The sequence below is a fragment of the Miniopterus natalensis genome, chromosome 13, assembly GCF_054644295.1.
Source record: "Miniopterus natalensis isolate mMinNat1 chromosome 13, mMinNat1.hap1, whole genome shotgun sequence".
Classification (NCBI taxonomy): domain Eukaryota; kingdom Metazoa; phylum Chordata; class Mammalia; order Chiroptera; family Miniopteridae; genus Miniopterus; species Miniopterus natalensis.
In genome coordinates, this window is record NC_142093.1 from 4,816,068 (window position 1) to 4,836,934 (window position 20,867).

The following is a 20,867-nucleotide window of genomic DNA, read 5'->3' on the forward strand; positions in this document are numbered from 1 at the left end:
AACTTGGCAATGCAGTTCTTCGCGGGGAGTTGGAGGTTGAATAAAATACAGTTTCTTTAAGGAATATGGTCAAGTCTCCGTAACAACAAAGGGTTCATAAATATTCATTACAGCAGAATGGTCCATGATTTCATAGACTGCTCACTAGTTAGAGGTAATAAATCTAGTCTGGTTTAATCGTCTTCTTTCTGGGTAATATTGCGGGGAAGTTTTAAACAGGTGGTGTGCTTCCCTCCAGGGTTCTTATTTGCTCGAGATAATTTTGTACTCAGTATTTTCAATTAAGTAGCTTAAAAAACCACATTTTAGAAATAGTCTGCCATAAGCTCTGCATCTCATCCCTGCTGGGTTTGCTTCTCTAGAATACAAACCAAAGGATAGGCTTCCATTTTTAACTGACTTTATCTTCTGAAACTTTTTCAAAAGAATGCTAGAAAAATCACACTTGGAGATGCATTTACAGTAACTACAAAGGTAATATGTTAGTGAAAAAACAGTACAGAACAATGTGTGTACAACATTTATATAAAAAAATTGTCATATATATATTTTTATTTATTTTTATATATCTCAAATATTTCTGGAAGAATACAAAAGGGAAACACTGACTTTTTACTGTATACTATTTGCACCACTTGAATTTTTTGGCGGTATTATCTGTTGAATATAAAAACAAGTTACCCAGCCCTGGCCATGGGCTCAGCTGGCTGGGCATCATCCCATGCCCCAGGAGGTCACCAGTTTGATTCCCGGTCGAGGACACGTGCCTGGGTTGAGGGCTCAATCCCTAGTGGGGGTGTGCAGGAGGCAGGCAACAGATGTTTCACTCTCTCATTGATGTTTCCCTCTCTCCCTCTCTCTCTCTAAAAATCAATAAACTATTCTTAACAAATAACAACAAAACAAGTTGACTAGGACAAGTACTGGATGGAAGAAACTTTCTCTCCAACTGACCACCTGGCCAATCTTCCTCCTCCATCATTAAAAAGAAAGGTGGAGGCGGCATGGGCTTCGCCAAAGGTCACCAGGGGAGCCCCCGAAGTCCAGGGGCCTGAGCTGGGCTCAGGATGCTGCATCCCATCAAGAAGCACGGGCCTTTTATTAGAAATAACTCAACCAATTATATCAGTACTTCTATTCAAACCTAGCAATCTACCTAAATTACCGTTCCTGCAGCACAGCACCATGGGGGTGGAACGAGAGGGAAAAGGCTGTGGAAACAGAATCAAGCTGGGCTGACAGCTGAGTGCCAGCGATGCTGCACGGAGCACTATTATGTGGAGGCAACAAATTGAAACCACTTTGATTTCAATTTCCATGATGATCCATCAGGACTTTGTCACATTTAATTCCAAACTCAGCAGTGCTGTTTTATGTGTAGGAAGATGCTGAAAAGACCCAAATAATGAGCCATTAGGTAGTCAATGGAAAACGCAGATGTACCTAAACACCCAGTTACTGTGCCCTCTGGATTCCTCCAGACCCACGAGCCAGCCCTCCAAACTGCATGACTGGAGCCTGAAGGCCGTCCTCAGGCCCAACTGCTGAAACGACTCTTGAACTTCTGTACATACCCGCAAAAGCCGCGGGGGACTACAGGGGGTAAGGTCCTGGGGAGCAGAGAGACAGGACTCCTGCCTTGGGGAAGAGCACGTGGAGAGAAGACAATCACAGTGTCCTAGGAAAACTGCTCCAAAGGGGTTTGTCTAAGAGCAGCAAAGGGGAGGAGGAGTCCAGTGTCTGCTGGGAGGCAGAGGAGGCTGCAAACAGGAGGCTCCTCTGGGCCCAAACTCACCTAAATCTATAACACAATAGGTCTGTTTCTTATTTCACATAAAATCATACCTGAGCTATAAAAACAGAACAAGGGAAAATTACTAGGGTATGGAATAAAGTAACTGTGCAAAGCATCAGTAGCTATAAAAAAAATAAACACAAAATTCCCCAAATAAAGTAACATCTTATATCAAGAGGCTAAAAAGAAGAAAGCATTCCTGTTTCTCCGCCAAACATCATCACAATAAAACTGTCTGAGAGCAGTGCACACCTATCAGTGAGGACAGTGCCTGGAAGATTAACCTGCACCGAGGATGCTCCCTGACACTTCTCCCCTTTTAAATAAACTGATGGACCAGAGCACAAGTTTGCCAGGAATGAAAGGTTTTCACCCACTTATTAGACATGTCTTGCACAGCTGAGGCAGGCAGATCACTCATACATGTGAAATTATTTTTGACCCTATGCTTTGGGCCACAGGGAAGAAAATCCTGCCTCAATAGAATGTGAAGGTTGGATCTGTGCACATAGTGGATTTGAAAGTCTGACCTACTTGCTTCTCTACTCCTAATGTGGTAATTCTCTTTAAAATGACCCAATACACAAAGTAGATAATTTTCCAGGGCTGATAACTGACAAACTAGTGCATGAAGTAAAACCTGAGGCTCTGATCTCGCAGGGCGTCTGCATTCTCCTGTGTCCACAGGAGATGAAGGTGCTTCGCTCAGAAATGAACAGGAGCTGCATAAACATTGTCCGGAGCTCGGAGGCAAGTAGGCAGAATATGTTTCAACATCTCATCTGTACAACTGCTACTCTCACATTTATGGCCTAACAATAAAGAAGAAGTGCCACCTGCCTGAACCAGACAGGGCCGCCCTCCTTTTGGGCGGTGAATTAAAACCAATTCTTCAATCCGCCTCTCCTGTTACTTTAGCCTGTCCTAAGGCCTTTGTAAAATAAAGTGAATGACAGAAAAGGTAGGGGACGAATCAGCATTCACAACAAACATGAGAACCCACCTCTGCCCGATGCCTGGAAGAGCAACTGTGTCTGGAAAAGCAAGTGTGTGGGAGGAAAAGGCTGTCAGCCACTCAGAATGCATTCTGGATGCAAAGCAAGTCAGTACCTCCAAAGCGACACACACACATTTTAAATATTTTAGAACAACATTAACTCTGCTCATTAAAAGGTGGGGACCATGAGGACTCACCCTGTAGAGAGGATGGCACCTGTCCCTGAAGCAGGGGGCCAGACGGGTATAGATCTGCAGGCTGTAGTAATATGCCGCCAGCTGGAGGGACAAGGCAGAGCGCGACTGCTTCTCAAAGCACCGGTTGGCATCTAACACCTGGGAGGGGAACACAATGGATGGCATGAGCGTAGCTGAGAGGAAATCAAGATCATCCTAAACTATCTCATATCTAGTCATCACTAGAATGTGGTCCAAAGTTTCCATCACATCAACTCGATCTCATCTTCACACATGAAAATTCAGAAGACACTGTAAAGGCAGATCCTATGTGTATAAAAGCAGATTTAAAATCAGCATTTTGGCTAACACTGTAGAACTTACTCTCTGGATAGTGACCACAGTGTCTATGTAAAATAAACAATTATAATGAACACTAGATCTTAGTTAATTCCCTTTCAGCCCTCTGTCTTGGTAAGGGTAAGCTTACCTGTGGTAAGGCCAGGAGGTAAGCAAGAGCCAGGGTCATGTCACTTGGTAAAGCATCGCTTGCTAGTTGCAAGAGAACTGAATAAAAGGGGGAAAATGGCATTATTTTACTTGAGGGTCCAGATGACATTCATAGTTACTAAGCACCATGTTTTCAGTCCTATAAGATTTCAACAGGCAATTAGCTTTGGAGGACCCTTGGAGACACTTTAGGAAAGTCTACTCAGCCCCATTTAAATACAGATCACATGACATATGCTAAAGAGTAACTTTGCTTTAACCCAGACCAATGATGCTGTTTGTTCCTTAGACAAGAGGGAATCCTGTTAGTGTGGCTGCAAAGTCTGGGTGCAGACAGATAAATGAGGATGGGTTCTTAAAGCTAATCCTGTGGTTTTAAAGGCCCAGGCCATGTTATAAAGTTATGTATCTGGACGGCAGCTAATGTGGAAGGTGGGTCCATGTAGGTATTAACGATCAATGCAACAAAACGGCCTTCTGAGTGCAAATTTATGACAAATCTTTTGATTGCTACAATAATGATAACATGGTTTTGTTCCTCTCAGGAACACCCCTCTTCATCACAATCCACAAAAGAATAGCAGTCTCCTGCTTTGATTATATAGTATCGTAAAACATCCCAACCATTAACAGCTTTTCCACACACAAAAACTAAGTGTGACAACCTGTGGATGTCGCAGCTTTGGTAAACGAGAGCACGCTGCCAACGCCGTCTGGCTCGTGAGCGGCCTGTGTAAACACAGACGCTCCACCCGCTCGGGTCGGGGGGACAGGCAGCAGGCCGGCACCTGCAGCACAGCGCGAGTCCCGCGTTCTAAAGAGCGTGGGTTCCTCGGCCAGCGCTGCCGACAGGGAGCACTGCGAATGACCCAGAGGAAGCGACGCCTGGCTTCACGAGCGGGCCACGGAACATTCCTCCCGGCGATCTGCCTTCCTAACTGTGCCCTCCTCGGACCAGAATTTAAGTCATCTGTGTAATCTGAGCTTAGTGTTGATAGCCGGCCAGTGGGGGTGACGGGGGGGGGGGGGGGGAGCAGTGTAGTGAAACGATAATTGTTGAATCTTGGTAGAAGGCACATGGGAGTTCACTGTAGAATTTTCTCATCTTTATGTGCATTTGAAAATTTTCTTAATAAAATACTGGGGGGGGAGAGGAAAAAAAATCCTGTCTGGTAACTATGTCAAATGGTCAAGTTCCCTGTCAGTTACTTATTTTCCAAACAGGTTTTCCTGGAAGAGTCTCTGGACCAGTTGTACACATCTGTCCCCAGCACTCAGACAGTTGATTTTCTGGCCACACAGAGCCCATGGCTTCCTGCTGCTCTACGACTGGAAGAATCCCCAGTGCCGAGCACACCACCACCCGTATGTCCCAGGTTGGGAGGAGAGGGGCCTGTCTCCTGCCTCATCCCTAACACAGTTACGTGGGGACATCTTCTCCCCCAACTGGATCACAGCCCCTTCATTGCCACAACCAAGTGCCCAGCCCAGAGCCCCTCTAACTAATAGCTGGACAGTTACAGGAGCCAACAGGGAGTGAGGGGAGTGGCCCCACTCCACCCCTGGGCATCAGAGCTTTCTCGCAGCCCTCACTGAGACTCAAGGAGTCTTGGGAAGCAGAACTCCAACCCCGAGTACAGGAAGCTCTGTCTTTGAATCCCCAAGATATTGGAAGCAACACTGGGCAGAGTTACCAGTAGGATATGAAGTAGACTGACCCCCCAGGGTCTCACTGGGACCCCAGATGTCATGCCTACTGCAGACAGAATCATGGTGATATCACATTACCATTAAGATATTTTTTAAAAGGCCCTCCCTACATCTATCAGCACATATGATTTAATTTGCAGGGCTGGTTCTCAGACCTTGACTGAACATGATACATTTTCTAAAACAGTTCCGCAGCCATCGTCGGGTGAAGGCTCGTGTGAGCCCCGGTGCACCAATCCTGTGCAAAATGAGCGCCTCTGGAAGGCAGTCCGTGGTCAATTTAATTCCAGGGGAAAGCTGCCCATATTATTGATTTGGAAATCATGAGCCATTAAATCATTCATTTAGCTAAATAAGTAATGATCAATTTTCTTCAGCTAGTCTTCATAAAAACCTTTTTACCAACTTTATTAAAAAATCCTGAAAAGTCAGATCATGTTGGGAGGTGTAATTTATATTATAACCTACTTCTGAACCAAAGTCGAGAATCGCATTTTTATGATTTTTAATCTGGGTCACTTATCCTATATAGCTCTTCAATTCTGCTGAGTTTCTGACAAATATTTGTACTATAAAATAGTCAGACATCTGTTTGAGACGTATTAGCATTATTGATACCAAATGTTTAGGAAAATGCTTCATAAACTATAGAGCCAAATGCAAATTAAAGGGCTGGTGATGATTTAAAATCACCTCTATCCTTTTAAAAAGTCCTTTCTTAAAATACATGGCAGGTGCTGTAAAATGCTTTTCCCATCCATTCAACATTTGAAAAAAATGTTTAATGCCTTAATGGACTTGGAATTTTTCCTTCAGTGGAATATAATGTGACTGTCAGAAAAAGCAATGGGAAGACACTCTGGGTAAGAAAGGAAACCCTGCAGTCGCTCAAGCTGCACAGACACTGAGGAGATGCGCAGTCTGGGAAGCTGGGGTCAGATTCACCAGGCACAGCCCCATCCTGCCCTGTGACTGATACACACACGCTGTACTTCCCCTCACTGCCAAGAGACACTGATCTCGCACCTGCCACAGAGGAACCCCGTATAAACTGCTACAACAGTCCCGTGAAAGCATAAGAAACAGAAATAGATGTGGCACTCAGGGTTTGACCCCAAGTGGACGAGACCAGACAGTGATGTAAAAGATACAGGCTGCCTGCTGAGACAGACAGAGCTGGAAGAAGCACACGACAGCTGGCACACATTGGCTGGCACATGATGGCTGGGGAGAACCCGATACTGTGACTGCAGGGTCTCAGCCGTGGTTCACAGCGGAATCGCCTGAGGAACTCTAACACACGTTTGATGCATGGCCCTAACCAGGGTGCTGAAATAAATGGTCTACCATGGACCTCAGGCTTCAGTATTCCTTAAAGATCCCCTAAGTGACTCTAACATGGGCCCAGGATGGGGAACAGCAGCCGCAGGCCCTGAAGACCAGGGGGAGACATCACTGGAGGGAATGAAGCTCAAGACGATAGCAAGGAAGTTAGAAGCCAGGACTGTCCAGGGAAAGGTCCAAGAGGGCCCATCACCATCACCAGCAGCAACGGCCGGTGGCAGAACATACACACTGTGACGCTCATTTTACAGATAAGGGAACTGCAGTCCAGAAAAACTAATTAATAATCTCCTGCTGGACACCCCGTACTCTTTGCAGAGCATCCATTTAAAATGTTTAACTGGGCGCGAGGGCCCCGCACCCCTCCCAAGGCTCCTCCAGCCCCATCTCTTCACTGGCTGCCCATGTGTACTCTTCTCTCCAGGAATTACAATAACTTACAAATCTCAGGAAAAAGTCCATGAGATTGGGAAAAAATAAAGACAAATTTGAAGAAAAGCAAGAAATGATAAAGAAAATTAAAAGGGGGACAGTGATGCATCTCTCTCCCTTCAGGTAACATTCAGCATCATTTCTAAGCCGTGCCATGAATCACATAACAGCTTTTTGAGGAGGAAAACCCCACAAATGTGCTCAACTGTGAGATACCCTGATTTCAGAAATGGTGCATGGCAGAAAAACACACGCCTCAGAACTGAAGGACAACAGTGCACTCAGCAAACGTGTAGCATTGGTCAAGGGCCCACACAGCAGGTAGGGGAGCGGTGTCTGCTTCCCCTTTTCCCAACTGCATAAAAATATTGATTGAAAAAAAGAGTTATTCAGAAATAAGTTACAGTATCAGGTTTCTGGGGAAATAGCAGTTCTATTCCCCGTATACATTTTCCCAATTTCTACTCTGCAGGGCAATGTGCTCACCCACCAGCCCTGCCCAGGGGAACTGGCAGCGAGGAACAGCCAGGCGTCTGTACGTGGGAGCTGTGAACAGGACTGCCATGCAAACTGTCCCTCCCATACTCCTCCTAACTCATGCCTGGAATTCAGGCAAGACAGCTGGAGCTGCAGCACCACGAGGCATTCACTGAGAATGGCAGAGGAGAGAGGGAAGAGAAAGAACTAGTACGGAAACTGCCCTGGGACCTCGAGAAGAACGAAGGAAGCCAAAGAGAAAAAGAGCGACTGCAAAGGGGTCTTCGGTAAACCTGAATTCTTTTCAAAACTCTACATGGAAAGACTGTCGTATGCAGAAAACCCTTAAGGTGAACTGCTCATCTCTGTGCTGTAAAGCTAACACTTAGGGCATCAGCCAGCACACAGGAACGGGGGAAGAGAGGCCTGTGGAGCACATCCGCTCACCACCGGTCACGCCACGGAACTAGCACTTAAAATAGGAATTGCATCATGTGCACCCTTTAAATCCTCAACACTAGCATGTGTCTGGAGAACAGGAGGTAGTGTTTTAAATAAGCGAACAATGGTGTCAAGATAAGCTATGCGAGCTTAGTGAGAAGCCAGCCGTCTTCCCTAACGCTCGCTGCAACTCTCCTGTTGGTCACCCGACCTGGGCCACCCGGGAAGGGATGAGCCTTTCGCACCTTCTGTGGTTGGAAACACTTCCTCTCCTTCCGTTTTCGTCTCTGCCAGCTTCCCGGTTCTCAGCAACACCTCTGCAAAGCTCTCTCCTGGGATGTGCTGACAGGCGCCGTAGGCTAGCTCGGGCTAGACAGAAGAGGAGCCGTGAGCAGGCTGCCTTTTCTATGATGGTATTCTCAGAAAACACAATTGGAAGATTTCATACCTTCTGGTGGCTGAATTACAACTTCTCACTTAAAAGTGTATGATTTTGTGTAAATTTTTAAATTGACTTTAATCTCATAATACGTTGTAATGTAGACAAAAGAAATCACACAAAACCAACGGATGATGAAGAGCGAAGCCGAAGCAGCGCACCATCAGGGAAATGTAGTTCTCGCGTATCCTCACGCGGCCACAACAGCATAGCAGTCACATCAGTGTGCTTGGGCCCACTGTCCTTACCTCTGAGATGAACGGGCTGGAGAGGACAGATGCATAAAAGGGATGGCAGCCTTGCTTCTCTAGACCTTCATTGGTCCCACTTCGATAAGCATCACCCAATTCTTTCCCCTAAACAGAACAAAGTGAAAAAACAGTAGATTAAAAGAGAGAGAGAGAGCTGGGGGGAGGGGGGGAGGCAGGGGGGGCTTCAGGAGTGACAATCAAAATGCACTGTGTGATCTGAAGGGAGTGTCAGAGCACCCTAGACACCCAGGAGAGGAGGAGAGGTACTACCGCTCGGAGCAGCCCTCAGCCTCACCCTGCAGGGCCTTTGATGTTCTTGGTCACTCTGACATCAATGAATACGGACAATCGGTATTACACATACAACAAGTTTTCTCTACTCCGGCCGGAACCTTCCTAAAACATCATTTCGTACAAATTGCTCCCCTGCTCAAAATCCTTGAGTAGCTCTGAACCATGCAAACAGTCAACAGTATCAAGTCTAGACTAAGTAGAATAACATTTCAGTTAGGAAATGTTAACTGACATTTAGGCTGACTCTTGGCTCCAGCGGCACCGGTGTACATAAACCGCACAGTTGACTTAGAGAGGCCTGCTTACCTGGAGGGGCCGGAGGTATGTGAGAGACCTCTTCCACCACTGCCCGTCGCTGACCGCCTGCAGCACCGCCCTAGTGGTGGTCGTGGTGTTGGACAGGACTTTCATGGTGGTGGCCGTGGTCCAGTGCAGCAGGTCCGCTGAGCTGCCACCTGGAACACTGACCTCATCCTAGGATAAATGCAACGAGAAGAGCCGAAGTGGTGGGTTGTCATAAGAACAGAGGGCGGTGACGCAGCCCCTTAAGATGATCAGACATGAGCCAGATAAACTAGAAAATCCCTCTCTGCTCTAACAAAATAAGGTGAGACCAAGCACTGCTGGCATACCGGTCCTCCATGAATCACTCAGAGGAAAACTGTAAAGGAAACCACACCATAGCGCATCAAACAATCCCTTTCAGAAACACTGCAGCGGTAAAAATGGTTCTTGAGGTTTTACCAACGTAATATCCCACCCGTGCGGTGCACTCATGCTTGTTTCTGTGACAAGGCATTTTAATTATTTATTACTTAGATTAAGAAATGAATTAGTCACTCAAGCAATGCTGAGTTCCATAACAACACAGCAGAGCAGGCATCAGAACACCACTGACGCGAAAGTAAACTACAGATCACGTACGCTGACCATGCTGCCTGCAGGCGGTCAGCCTCTGGGCGTCTCCTCGCATCCCGACCGGGTCTGGCCACTCACTCCCTGCAGGGTTCCTATGCTCCAGAAAGTGCTCTCTCACACAGGCGCTGATGTTTCTATTTACTTCAGGCCTTTTGTTCCTCTGCACTTAAAATTACTACACTCTCACTAAAGATGGTCTGAGAGGTTCAAGAATAGGGGAAAACGCATACTGCATTCACAGTTCAAATCCAGGCTCAGAAAGCTTTCGGTAAAAAACTTTCACTGAAGTATTATATTCAAAAAATGTGCACATACCAGGGTACAATTTGATCCATTTTGACACACCTGTGGAGCCAGCACTGCGACTGAGAAACAGCTCAGAACCCCAGATCCCTCTCCTGTGCTCACTTCCGCACATCACCAATGCCAGGATAAAACCATCCTGACTTCTAGCAGCATAATTTACTTTTGCCTATTTTTATACTTTATAGGAATGGAATTCTGTCTCTTTTGTGTGTGACTTCTTTCAACAAAATCACTCATATTCTTGCAAGTAGAGCACCACTGCCTGACCATGGTTAGTGTGATGCACGGCACTGCTAATGTAACAGAGAACAACGTGGCGTGAACATATCAGAGCCCGTGTATCCTCTCTATTGACGAGCACTTGGCTACTCTCCAGTTTGGAGCTAATACCTACAGTGCTGCCCTGAGTATGCTAGTAATTATCTTTCAGTGAACATCCACATTTCTGGGTATATACTTAGTAGTGGAAAGGCTATGACATAGAGTATGCCTATGTCCAGGCTTAGTAAACAATGAAAAGAATTTCTAGAATGGTCATACCAACTTGTGTTCTAACCAGCAATTACAAAGCCCTGGCTTCTCCATGTCAGTGCCAACACGTGGGATCCCATGCCTTCTTCCTCTCAGCAGCAGGTGACTCTCCTTCTGGTTTTAACTGGAATCTCTCCAGCGGCACCTTTTCACGCACTCACTGGCCGTCTGAGTCTCCTCTCTGTGAAATGTCTGCTCCTGTATTTTGTCCATTCTCGCTGGTGGTCGATCTTTCTTACTTACTTGTTAGAGTTCCTCACATATTCTGGATACACATCTCTTATTAGATACATGAATTGTGAATATTTTCTGTTACTCTGCAGGTTATCTTTCCACTGTCTTAATAGTGTCTTCTGATTAATAGTTCTTAAATTCTAAGCTATCAGCTTTGTGACTTTATGATTAGTATTTACGTATCATATTTTAAAAATCTTTGCTTATTCCAAGGTCACAAAGATGTTTTTCTATACTTTCCCCGACATGTAATATTTTTGCTGTAAGTCTCCTCTGCACTCATAGCATCGGAGGCGTCATGCAATGCACTCACCATAATATATTAATACTATGAGTGGTTTCTGTTTTCCTGTTTGCCTTCCCAACCAGACAACAGCTATTTGAGGGCAGAGACAATGACTGTTCATTACTGTACCCTCAGCGTGTATAACCGTCCCTGATGTGTCTTTGCATCTACAGACATATGTAAGAAGCTGGGAGTCACCACACTATCTAAATGTTTGAAGACACATTTTCTAAAGCCAAGTACATTCATGTTTACAGTAGCTAAATGTTATTCAAACAGGATTTCATGTCACACTTTGGATTCCCATCCATCTTCAGAACCTTTTTAATTGAGAGGGTGTGCTGAGAGATTCGAGTGTCACCAACTAATCCAAGTGTAGAGCCAAAAATATAGACACGGTAGGATATGGGCCACTTAAAGAGAATGTAGGAAAATTCAATCTATCAAAAAAATATCAAAACACGCAGGCTGTGAAACAATTATTTCATTTCATGAAATGAGCCTAAACTTCACACACGGAGGGACTAATTCAAGAAAGGAACTTTAAACATATGAAACTTCAGGTTTGCTCCAAAAAGATAAGTGAAATCCACACGTGCGGGAATGTGCGTGATAAAGGGTTTTCTGTGAGAGGTCCCCTAATGAGAACTGACAAAGAGAAAGTGAAATAAAAAGCTCATTTGGACCACAGAGGAAATTTAATTTGGGGGCAGTCTACCAAGATTATAGTGTAACCAGAGGCATTATGAGGAAAATAGTTCTCTTTCAACTTCATGTACTAAAGAAAGGGAAAGGAGGTTAGGAAAATCCTGCAACGACTGCTGCTGGCACACTTTATTCATAGCTGCCTGCTGCTAATTAATTTAGAGTGTACAGCAGCAGAAACCGATTAATCCCCAAAACCAAATCAACAACTCCCAGCATAAAATTCAACATGAAACCCCATTAATGTCAAGTGTGGCACAGAGCTCAAAGGTTGACTGACTAAGCCCTAATCTATTTCTGAAACCCTACAACAGACACCTTTACCAAATGGGTGCGTGCCCACAGGAACAAGGGTAGTTCCACGTGACAAGCTTGGCTCACAGAAACGATTCTTGTTGAACAATCACTAGAGTGAATAATCTAAGGGTTGCTCTCTCTGGTGTCTGGTAACGTCAGGGTTAATTTCTGAGCAAGCTGCCTGCCTGCCATCACTGAGCTGGTGGTACACATCCAGGCAGGACGACAGAGCTCAAAAGGAGCTCCGCCACTACCTGTCTACTCCAGCCTATCTTTGAGCAATCCACATGCACCTCACACTTCAAATTTCACCCTGGACTCACAGTATTTCACCATGAACTCACAGAATTAAGAATGCAATCCTTGTTACCGGCAATGCCACTTTTAGAAGCATTTGTCTGAAGGAGCAGAGGAAAAATCCCCCAGACTAAGTCACTCTGAGTCTGATTCTGCTTCAGTTCATCCGCTAACCACAGGCCGGGCTCCATTTCAGATGGTCCCCCTCCAGGAGTCACAGACCCTACACATTCTAATAAAGCCTGTCAGTCCTTTCCCCAGAAAACTGCATATGCATGTGCTCACATATGAACACGCAAAGTCACAAATACATACACACCAAAACAGTCACACTATTTAGGTGCTTTAGGAACCAAAACCTTCTTCGATGGCCTAGAATTCCTAGGCCCAATTTCTTTTACTTTCCCAAACCTCCCCTATTCACCTCAAAAGGTTTATAAACTATTGGCTTTATGAAACCAAAGTCCTTCTAGGAGAAGCGTGCATTTCTTTCCCTGTATCTCTGAGATATAAATACCTGGTCTTCTTCAAGAACTCTTAGCTGAGCCATCTTTTAAAGTGCAGGTTTCTGGGACATCGCAGCTAACGTGCTAACATACCGACAAAACAAGGTTACGGAACTCATATTCCTGACATGCGTACAAAGTTTAGACCCAGTGCTAGGCAACAGGGTTACCATGACGATTAAGATATGTTCCCTTCTCTTAAGGAACACATAGTACAAAAGGAAACAAAAGCAAATAATGTGATTATTTCACCAATGAACTGAGAACTTCTCAAATTGGACCCCATTCAAATACTCCTCCCCACGTAATAACAGAATTTATCCCCACCCATCACATCCACATCTTACCTTCATTTATTTTACTCACTGATTCTTCAACAGGTATCTGTGACATCAAACATACAATGACAAACACTGTTCTAGATGCTGAAAACCGAGCAGTGAAAAAAGCATGGATCCTGCCACAGACAGGTTACATTCCAAGAAAAGATGGGCAGAAAATAAACAGAAAGTGTGTCAGAGAAGTATATCAGAGAGATGACAGAGTCAGGAGAAAAGTGAAGTGACACATGGCTGGGGACCATAACTGTGCACATGGAAACCTGGAAGCGCTCAGTGGGGAGATGCATGAGAAGAGACCTGGAGGAAGTGAGAGAACAGGTCATCCAGGTATTTGGGAGAACATTCCAGGTAGAACACAGAGGCAGAAGGTATCGGGGATGCTTACAGAAGGGCAAGGAGGCCAAGATGACTGCAGTCTGTGGAGCACAGTGAATGGGGGTTGGCGGGGCAGAAAGGGGCCGGGGAGAAGAGATAATAAGAGCACACAAATAACCCAGTTACCAATGGGCAAAATATCTATGGCCACTTCACCACAGAAGGTAGAGGAGTGCCAATGAGCACACGAAAAGATGCCCGCTGTCGTTATCGTTTAGAAAATGCATCCGAAATGACAATGTGACACCACACACCTCCCTAAGCAGGACTATTCAACCAGCCCCTCAACAGCAGGTGTCGGCGAGGAAGGACGTGGAGACCCTGGAGCCGTACTGCTTCCTGGTGGGAAGAGGGAAACGCTGCAGCCACTCTGGAGAACAGCTGGCAGTTTCTCCAAACGCGTACCACAGGATGCAGCACTTCGCTCCCAGGAACCGAGACCAGAACCCGGAACGTTCCCAAAGACTTGTACGGCAGTGCTCCCAGCAGCATTCCTCATGATAGCTCAAAAGTGAAAACAACCGAAAAGCCATCCACTGGGGAATGGAACAGGAAGACTGCCCATGACATTGAAATACAACTGCCATTTGCTCACTTTTACGTAAACAGTATTTCTAATTGAAGCTTTTATAAATTCAAAATAGCTCTTTGCTTATAGCCCATGCCCCAGTTCTAAACATTAATTTGTCCAGTTGTATGAATCTGTAGCCACTTAACATGTTCAGAACAAGTTTTCCCACAGTGAAAATGATTTTTTAATGGGAACCTTGTATATAATCCATTTCCAGTTCTAATTAGGTTTATCTGGGGAAAACACCATTGGTAATTGATACAACAAATACCAGCTAAACAAAATGCTAATATAGTCCAAGTGGTGGAATATTGTTACATCTAAAAACCATAATAACCAACATTAGTAAGGAACTGGAAAACTGTAATTTTGGTCGTTTTCCCTAGTGCATTTTGTTCTATTTATAAGCAAACATCTTGTTCGCAGGGACGACAGTCAATGTCTTCACCCTTGTAGGCTACACTTGTACTAATGCAAATGCTACTTACGGCATAGCAATTACATCTTTATTTGCTGGGATATATAAATAAAAATCATTATTTCCACAACTCAGTAATGAAAGTCCTGAGCATTAAGCAGATCACACATAGGCAGCTCCCATTTAAGAGTTGTAATTTAATGTGGTTATTATATCTGTTAATGTGTAACCGCGGCATCTTAGAGCTGGGCTCTGTATTTTAATCTAATAATAGTGGCTATAATATTCTGAAATGTGCCTCATGAATCAAAGCCGTAATGTGCTGGTTGAATTTGGATTAGCACTTCATGAGATCTAGATGTATTACAACTGCTGAAAGAGGACAGGGGAGAAAGGAAAGCTTTTAAGGAGCTAAAAAAGAGGTGAGGGGAGATATTTTGAAAGAATTCCTTTTCCTTCCTAAGCAGAACATGTAAAGGACTGCAGGTCTCCTTTGCTTGTAAAGAGACTACTGGAGCAACACGTGCCTACTTGTGGTAACCCAGTGTGTCCTACTCCAAAGAAGCCACCTAGGGGTCAGGCCAACGCTTTCTAATTCATTGTAGAATCAGAAAACAGGAAACCCAAAATCTCAAAGGCTTTTGATGGATTTTACAAAGAAGGGTAGGGATTAGGATCGTGCTATGGAGCTGAACTCAGCAGACACTCTTAGCGATTCAATTCTATCCTAAACAGAGAAATGGTACACCCCTTACAATGGCCAAAACATAACAGGATCCTGGGCACCACACCACATACAGACTAGTTAAATAGGAAATTCCTTTGCTTTTAGGCTGAAACCTACTTTCTAATTCATTTTTACCACAGACTAATTTTATGCAGTGGGAGTTTCCCACTGAGCTTTATCAAACACTTCCCAGGCATTCCCTACAAGATAAGCTCTCCATGGACAACACACAAAGAGAAATGACATCCTTCTGGTTAGCAAACAATAGCACACACACCCCGTGCCGACAACGGTGGGAGAATGTGTGGGCACAGAGAGGGGGAGCCGTTAGAGGGCTCAAGAAAAACTCTACAAAGATGATGCTGCTTCAGATGTGGTGACCAGAGCACAGGACAAGAGGGCAGTGCAGGCAGAGGGAAAACTCCACCACCAAGGGTGTGAAGAGCCTGCTCAGAGAACAGGGTGGGCTCAGCATGACTGGAACACAGCACACGTCAGAAAGGCATGCAGATGAGGCTGAGCTGACAACCTGGGGGATGCACAGGACAAGCAGGAAAGGGTAAGAGGCTCCAAAGATGCAAAACGTGGAATAAAGATCTCACTGAAAGGGGGTCTTGGATAAATCTCACAAACACAAAATGGAACGTAACTGTTTTATATAGTGCAAAAACAGGCAAAACTGAACTATTACTGGGAGGGAGGGAGGTATTAAAATTATTTAAAACAAGAACAAAAATCCACAAAGATCTGGGGGGTCAGAGTGAGTCGGGGCAGTGCTGATCTCCGGGGGGACGCAGAGCTTAGAAACCAGGTGGGGAGAGGAGTGGGGGCAGTGGAAGGCTAAGCACACCAATCCTTCAACCGCGTGGTGCTTTCACGGACGTTTTCTCTGTGACAAATTACTGACCTGCACATTTTCATTTTATGTATTTTTTCTATACAAATGTTATACAGGGTGGGGCAAATGTAGGTTTATAGTTGTTGGTATGGAAAATAATACAATAATTAATAAATAATAATACAAGAATAAACTGTTGGGAGGACTTGCAACTGTAAACCTACGTTTGCCCCACCCTATATTTCAAACACACACACAAAAGTTTAAAAGACAGTCTCTACAGACATAAAGAGAAAGAAACACACACAAAGGCACGCACACACCCCGCCTCACACACCAGGTTAGGTGACTCCCATTCATTCTACTGGGGCCCAGCCTCTTTCACAGACCCTCCCCTGGCACTGACTCACCTCGGGCAGCCCTGTACTCTCCTCGCCTTCCCGGTGGATCTGGAAATTCACTCTTTGGTAAAGAATCTGAAAAGAGAGCACCATACATTATAAAGACACTGCATTTTTCACTTTGCCTCTCTCCACAGTGTTGGCTGCAAAGTTAAGGACTCTTTGGGGGAAACCATGACTGTTTCCTAATGAGTGTTTGGAGACAGAACGTGGGACTTTAGGACCAGTGTCACAAGGACACAACTGTCTCAGTGGTGGGACCAGCCGTGAGCAGCCTGATGTTCGATGTGATGAATGAGTAGGACAAAGGGGAGTGGACTCCAGGATCCCTTCCTCTATTTCACACTGGCTCCCCCTTACACAGCTCCACTGTGGGTGTCAGGAGGGCCAGCACCCCCCACCCAGAGCCCACTCCCCTGCCACTTCATAGGGCCTCTAAGGACGGGCCACCACAGGTTAGGATTCATAGGCCTGTGAGTGTATTTCACATGCCCATTGCTTGTATGTCTCATTCTTGACAACACTAATTCTCCCATGTGTTCAATAACTGATTTCCTAACGTTACTTTGTTTCCCTCACTTTTGCTCTATACCCTTTTTTCCAAACTATAATAAAGCAAACAGCACTGTTTTATGTCCTGGTATCTTCAAGTTCCTTTTCACATGAGTAACAAGCTATTTTTCCTCCATAAGTTACATTTCTTATTTTTTTAAATGACCACTAACCTAAGATCCACACACCCGACAGCACACCCCTCGCACAGTTGGGACACACTGGCTGGGAGCACTTACCTCTGTCTGCAGAGAGCTGCTAGCCGCCAGGAGAGGCTCAATGCTGCCGGGGGGACAGTGCGTCAGAGCAAATGCCATGAGCTCCTGACGAGTGGCCAAGTCCCGGAAACCTTCCGACTGTCCTAACTGGCTACAGACATCCCAACTTTTAGAATAACCTGCGAAATCGACAAGAAAAAACACGTTGACTTTGCAAAGAACACACTCCAATCTAATGTGAGGATGTCAACGGCTTTCTGCTCAGGCCGTGGGTTACCAAAGCCAAGTCACCGTCGTCAGCAATACACAATTTTATAGAACCAGAAACACACACACAAGGGCCTATGGTAGAACAGAGATAGCACGTTGGTCTATCATCCAGAACGGTCAGCGCCACTCCAGACACATTTCTGACAAACTCTGATGAATTTCAGATCACCTGACAATGATTACAAATAATCTACCTGACGTTGAGTGAACAGCTGGATGTCTGAATTCAGAAAACGTAAGGCTTTGGCCCAAGGCTGCTACACACTTGAGCTTCAGGAAGCTCCAAGTGTCACACTTCCTTTACCACAAAGAGACAATAATGACGTCTTCCTGGTTGGGCTGTTGAAAGGATTAAGTAATGCTTGTGTTTAAAGTACTTTATAAACTGCAAAGTGCTAGGAAAAAAGATTATTCTAGACGGCTACACAGACTCATTCGCTTTACAGAAGAGACAGAGATCCAAGGAGAGAGACAGGATACCACCACCACCCTGGCTGCTAGCAAAGATCTTCCCCACAGTTTTACACTACAAATTCTTAAAACACATAAAAACTTTTATTGTTATTCCGAGGCATTCCGGTTTGAAAGTACGGTTTTTCCCCTAAGTACAAAATCCTCAGTCTAGAATAATTTCTCTAAATATATAAAGTAAAATTTAATCCAGGTACCACCGTTAACAGGAATGAATTATCACAAAGCTCTCTAAATAAACAATTTTAGAGAAATACAACGTTTTTCCAGAAAACCACAATAGCTATACTTAAATGTTTCAAAATCACTTGGCTAATATTACAGCACATGGCTCTTTTATGAAAACATTTTCCTAATGCTGAGGTTATAAACCAGTGAGTTTTTCCCCGAGGTTTAGACATTTTCACAGCTGTAGCGACAAAGACTCTCCTTGACAAAACAGTATTCAGGCTTCTCTGAGCCCTCTTCCCACTAGGCCTGCACCTCGGCCCAGCCCCTGCTAAGCCCACAAAGCCTGGTGTTAGCAAGAATCCTGATAAGTCAGTTTAGAGGGCATCTCCCACCCTTGATAAGTGATCACCCTGAACCTCTGACCACCCTGGCCTGCCTTCAGCAAGAATCCTGTAATGGCAGGTTTAACAAAAATGCCACTCCCCCTGATACCTCATCACAGCAGTTTTTCATCCACTAACCCTTCACTCTGCTCCTCAGCTATAACCCCCCAGTTGTCTTTTCTGCATTCAGAGTTTGGCTCGATCTCTCTCCCCTATTGCAAGTCTTAATGTCTATTGTGAAAGTTCTGAATAAAGTCTCCCTTACCATTATTAACAACATTTTCTTTAACAGTTTACATAAAATAAGTGCACCAGCCATAGGTGCAGGGCTCCGTGAATTATCCTGAACTGAAGCAATGCATTTTAACCACTTGCTGTGAGTGTATAGATGGGGCTAAAAAGATGTGCTTGGGCTTCCATACATCCAGGCATAGCTACAAAAAGTAGATCATTCAGTACAGAGCCCATGATGAGATGAGATCACTTCCTACGCCCCTGGGGAATGTGCTATGTTTTCTAACAGGGAAACCATTCTACAATAAAATCCGCTCATCCTCCAGAGATCTGAGTTAGAATTTCAATGTACAAAACTTCAGGGTTACAAACTACTTCCTGATTTCTCAATATTCGTTTATAAAGCACTGTCATTTTCTTTAAAAAATGAAAAAATAGAAATATGGACTATATAGTCCCAAAATGTAGATACTTCAAAAATTTAGGTTTTGTTTTAAATACATAAAAGACATTATTTTACATTAAATTGTTCTTAAACTTATGAGACTGTTTTAATGGGAAAAGAAAAGTAACCAAAATCTCAGACACCATACAACTCGTGTCCATTGAAGCGTTTAAATATACATCACATGGTGTACATACACATCGGTGCCCACAGGATGCTTTCTGGTCCAGTCCTATGAATACAATGGGGCCGGCTGACCAATCAGGCCTGCTGATTTCAGAACCTCTCCCACTGCATCACAGAAAGGGGACATGAGCAAGTGCTAAGAGGTCGCCTGCTTCACCTGCGGCCATCAGCTCCCGGCAGTGCCCACTGGCTGCTTTGTAGTCATGGAAACGAAGCGCCTGCTCAACCAGAAGGGTCAGAACCTGCCCTCGCCTTTCTTCAGCATCTTCACCTGGAAACACATACACACGACTTAATGATCTGAGTGCATCTACTCGTAAAAGAGCTCACGACGACCATCTTTCTAGTTAATTCAAAAATAAAAAGACTGGACTAGTTGTCAAAGATTATAGGACAAAAGCTCACAGTAACTTTCACCTTCCAAACCACTTATTAATCATCAAGTTAGGGCTCTGTCTCCTAGGCAATCAATGACTAACAGCAGCCGGACCAACCACTCCAACCTTAGGAGGTGGAGGGGATGCTGTCCTCCCAACAAGGACTTTAAACTTCTTTGCTAAAAAAATTTCATTTTTGTATTTTGCCCTTTGAATGTTCTGTTTCTAATTATAATTTAAAATGGCAAATATGAGGGAAAATTTTAAACACAAAGCAAAAAATTGATGTAATTTTATAGTTTCATTGACAGCACTTATTTTTTATTTATCATAATAAAGATCTAGACACTAAGAAAATACAGCAAATCCAGCTTATGTTAACCCAAAGATCTAAAATTACTTTCCCAAGAACGTTCTTAGAAGTCAGCTTCGACATCCCTCCCTTCTGTGGCGGTTCCACACTTTCTTCATATAACATACATGGTGTACAGGTGTCCCCTACATGTTCCTTCCCTTCTCATTTGCTGAAACAACTTAGGTAAGTAAAAAGCACAAAATGAGAATTACTGCTGCTTTAATGTAAACTTTTATGTGAGGATGGGTCAAACAGTCATCTTGAAGTCCCAAGTAGAAATGTTTAATTGCTTTCAAGTCTAGAAAGTTCCATCTGAGCAGGTGGTTAATAGGAAAAGCATAACCAAAAGTAGGCCTGAAAAGAATGGTGTCTAGAAAAATGTTACAAACAGAACAGAGTAAGACTCAGAGAGAAAAGCCAGGAGCGTGGTGGGGCTAGAGACCTAATGAAGAGGGTGATGAGTCGCTGTCTGAAGAGAAGCCCGAGGATGGCACGACAAGGCTTTGCGTGCATGAAATGTAATTTAAACTACGTCCATACATTCTTTCATACTCTCTTCTCAAGATGGAGCTTAATGGCGCTCCTCTT

At 44.4% G+C, this 20,867-nt stretch overlaps 1 protein-coding gene across 1 annotated transcript in view; it reads right to left on the reverse strand.

The window, feature by feature from the left end:
- Positions 1–20,867, reverse strand: part of NBAS (NBAS subunit of NRZ tethering complex) — a 160,553-nt gene that overhangs the window by 45,701 nt on the left and 93,985 nt on the right. The window contains exons 33-40 of the mRNA XM_087823358.1: positions 19,705–19,818; positions 17,409–17,566; positions 16,627–16,692; positions 9,173–9,340; positions 8,570–8,677; positions 8,128–8,251; positions 3,459–3,535; positions 2,990–3,127 (exon numbers count right to left, since the gene is read on the reverse strand). Coding sequence (XP_087679484.1) covers positions 2,990–3,127; positions 3,459–3,535; positions 8,128–8,251; positions 8,570–8,677; positions 9,173–9,340; positions 16,627–16,692; positions 17,409–17,566; positions 19,705–19,818 — 953 coding nt within the window. The remainder of the gene's footprint in view (positions 1–2,989; positions 3,128–3,458; positions 3,536–8,127; positions 8,252–8,569; positions 8,678–9,172; positions 9,341–16,626; positions 16,693–17,408; positions 17,567–19,704; positions 19,819–20,867) is intronic.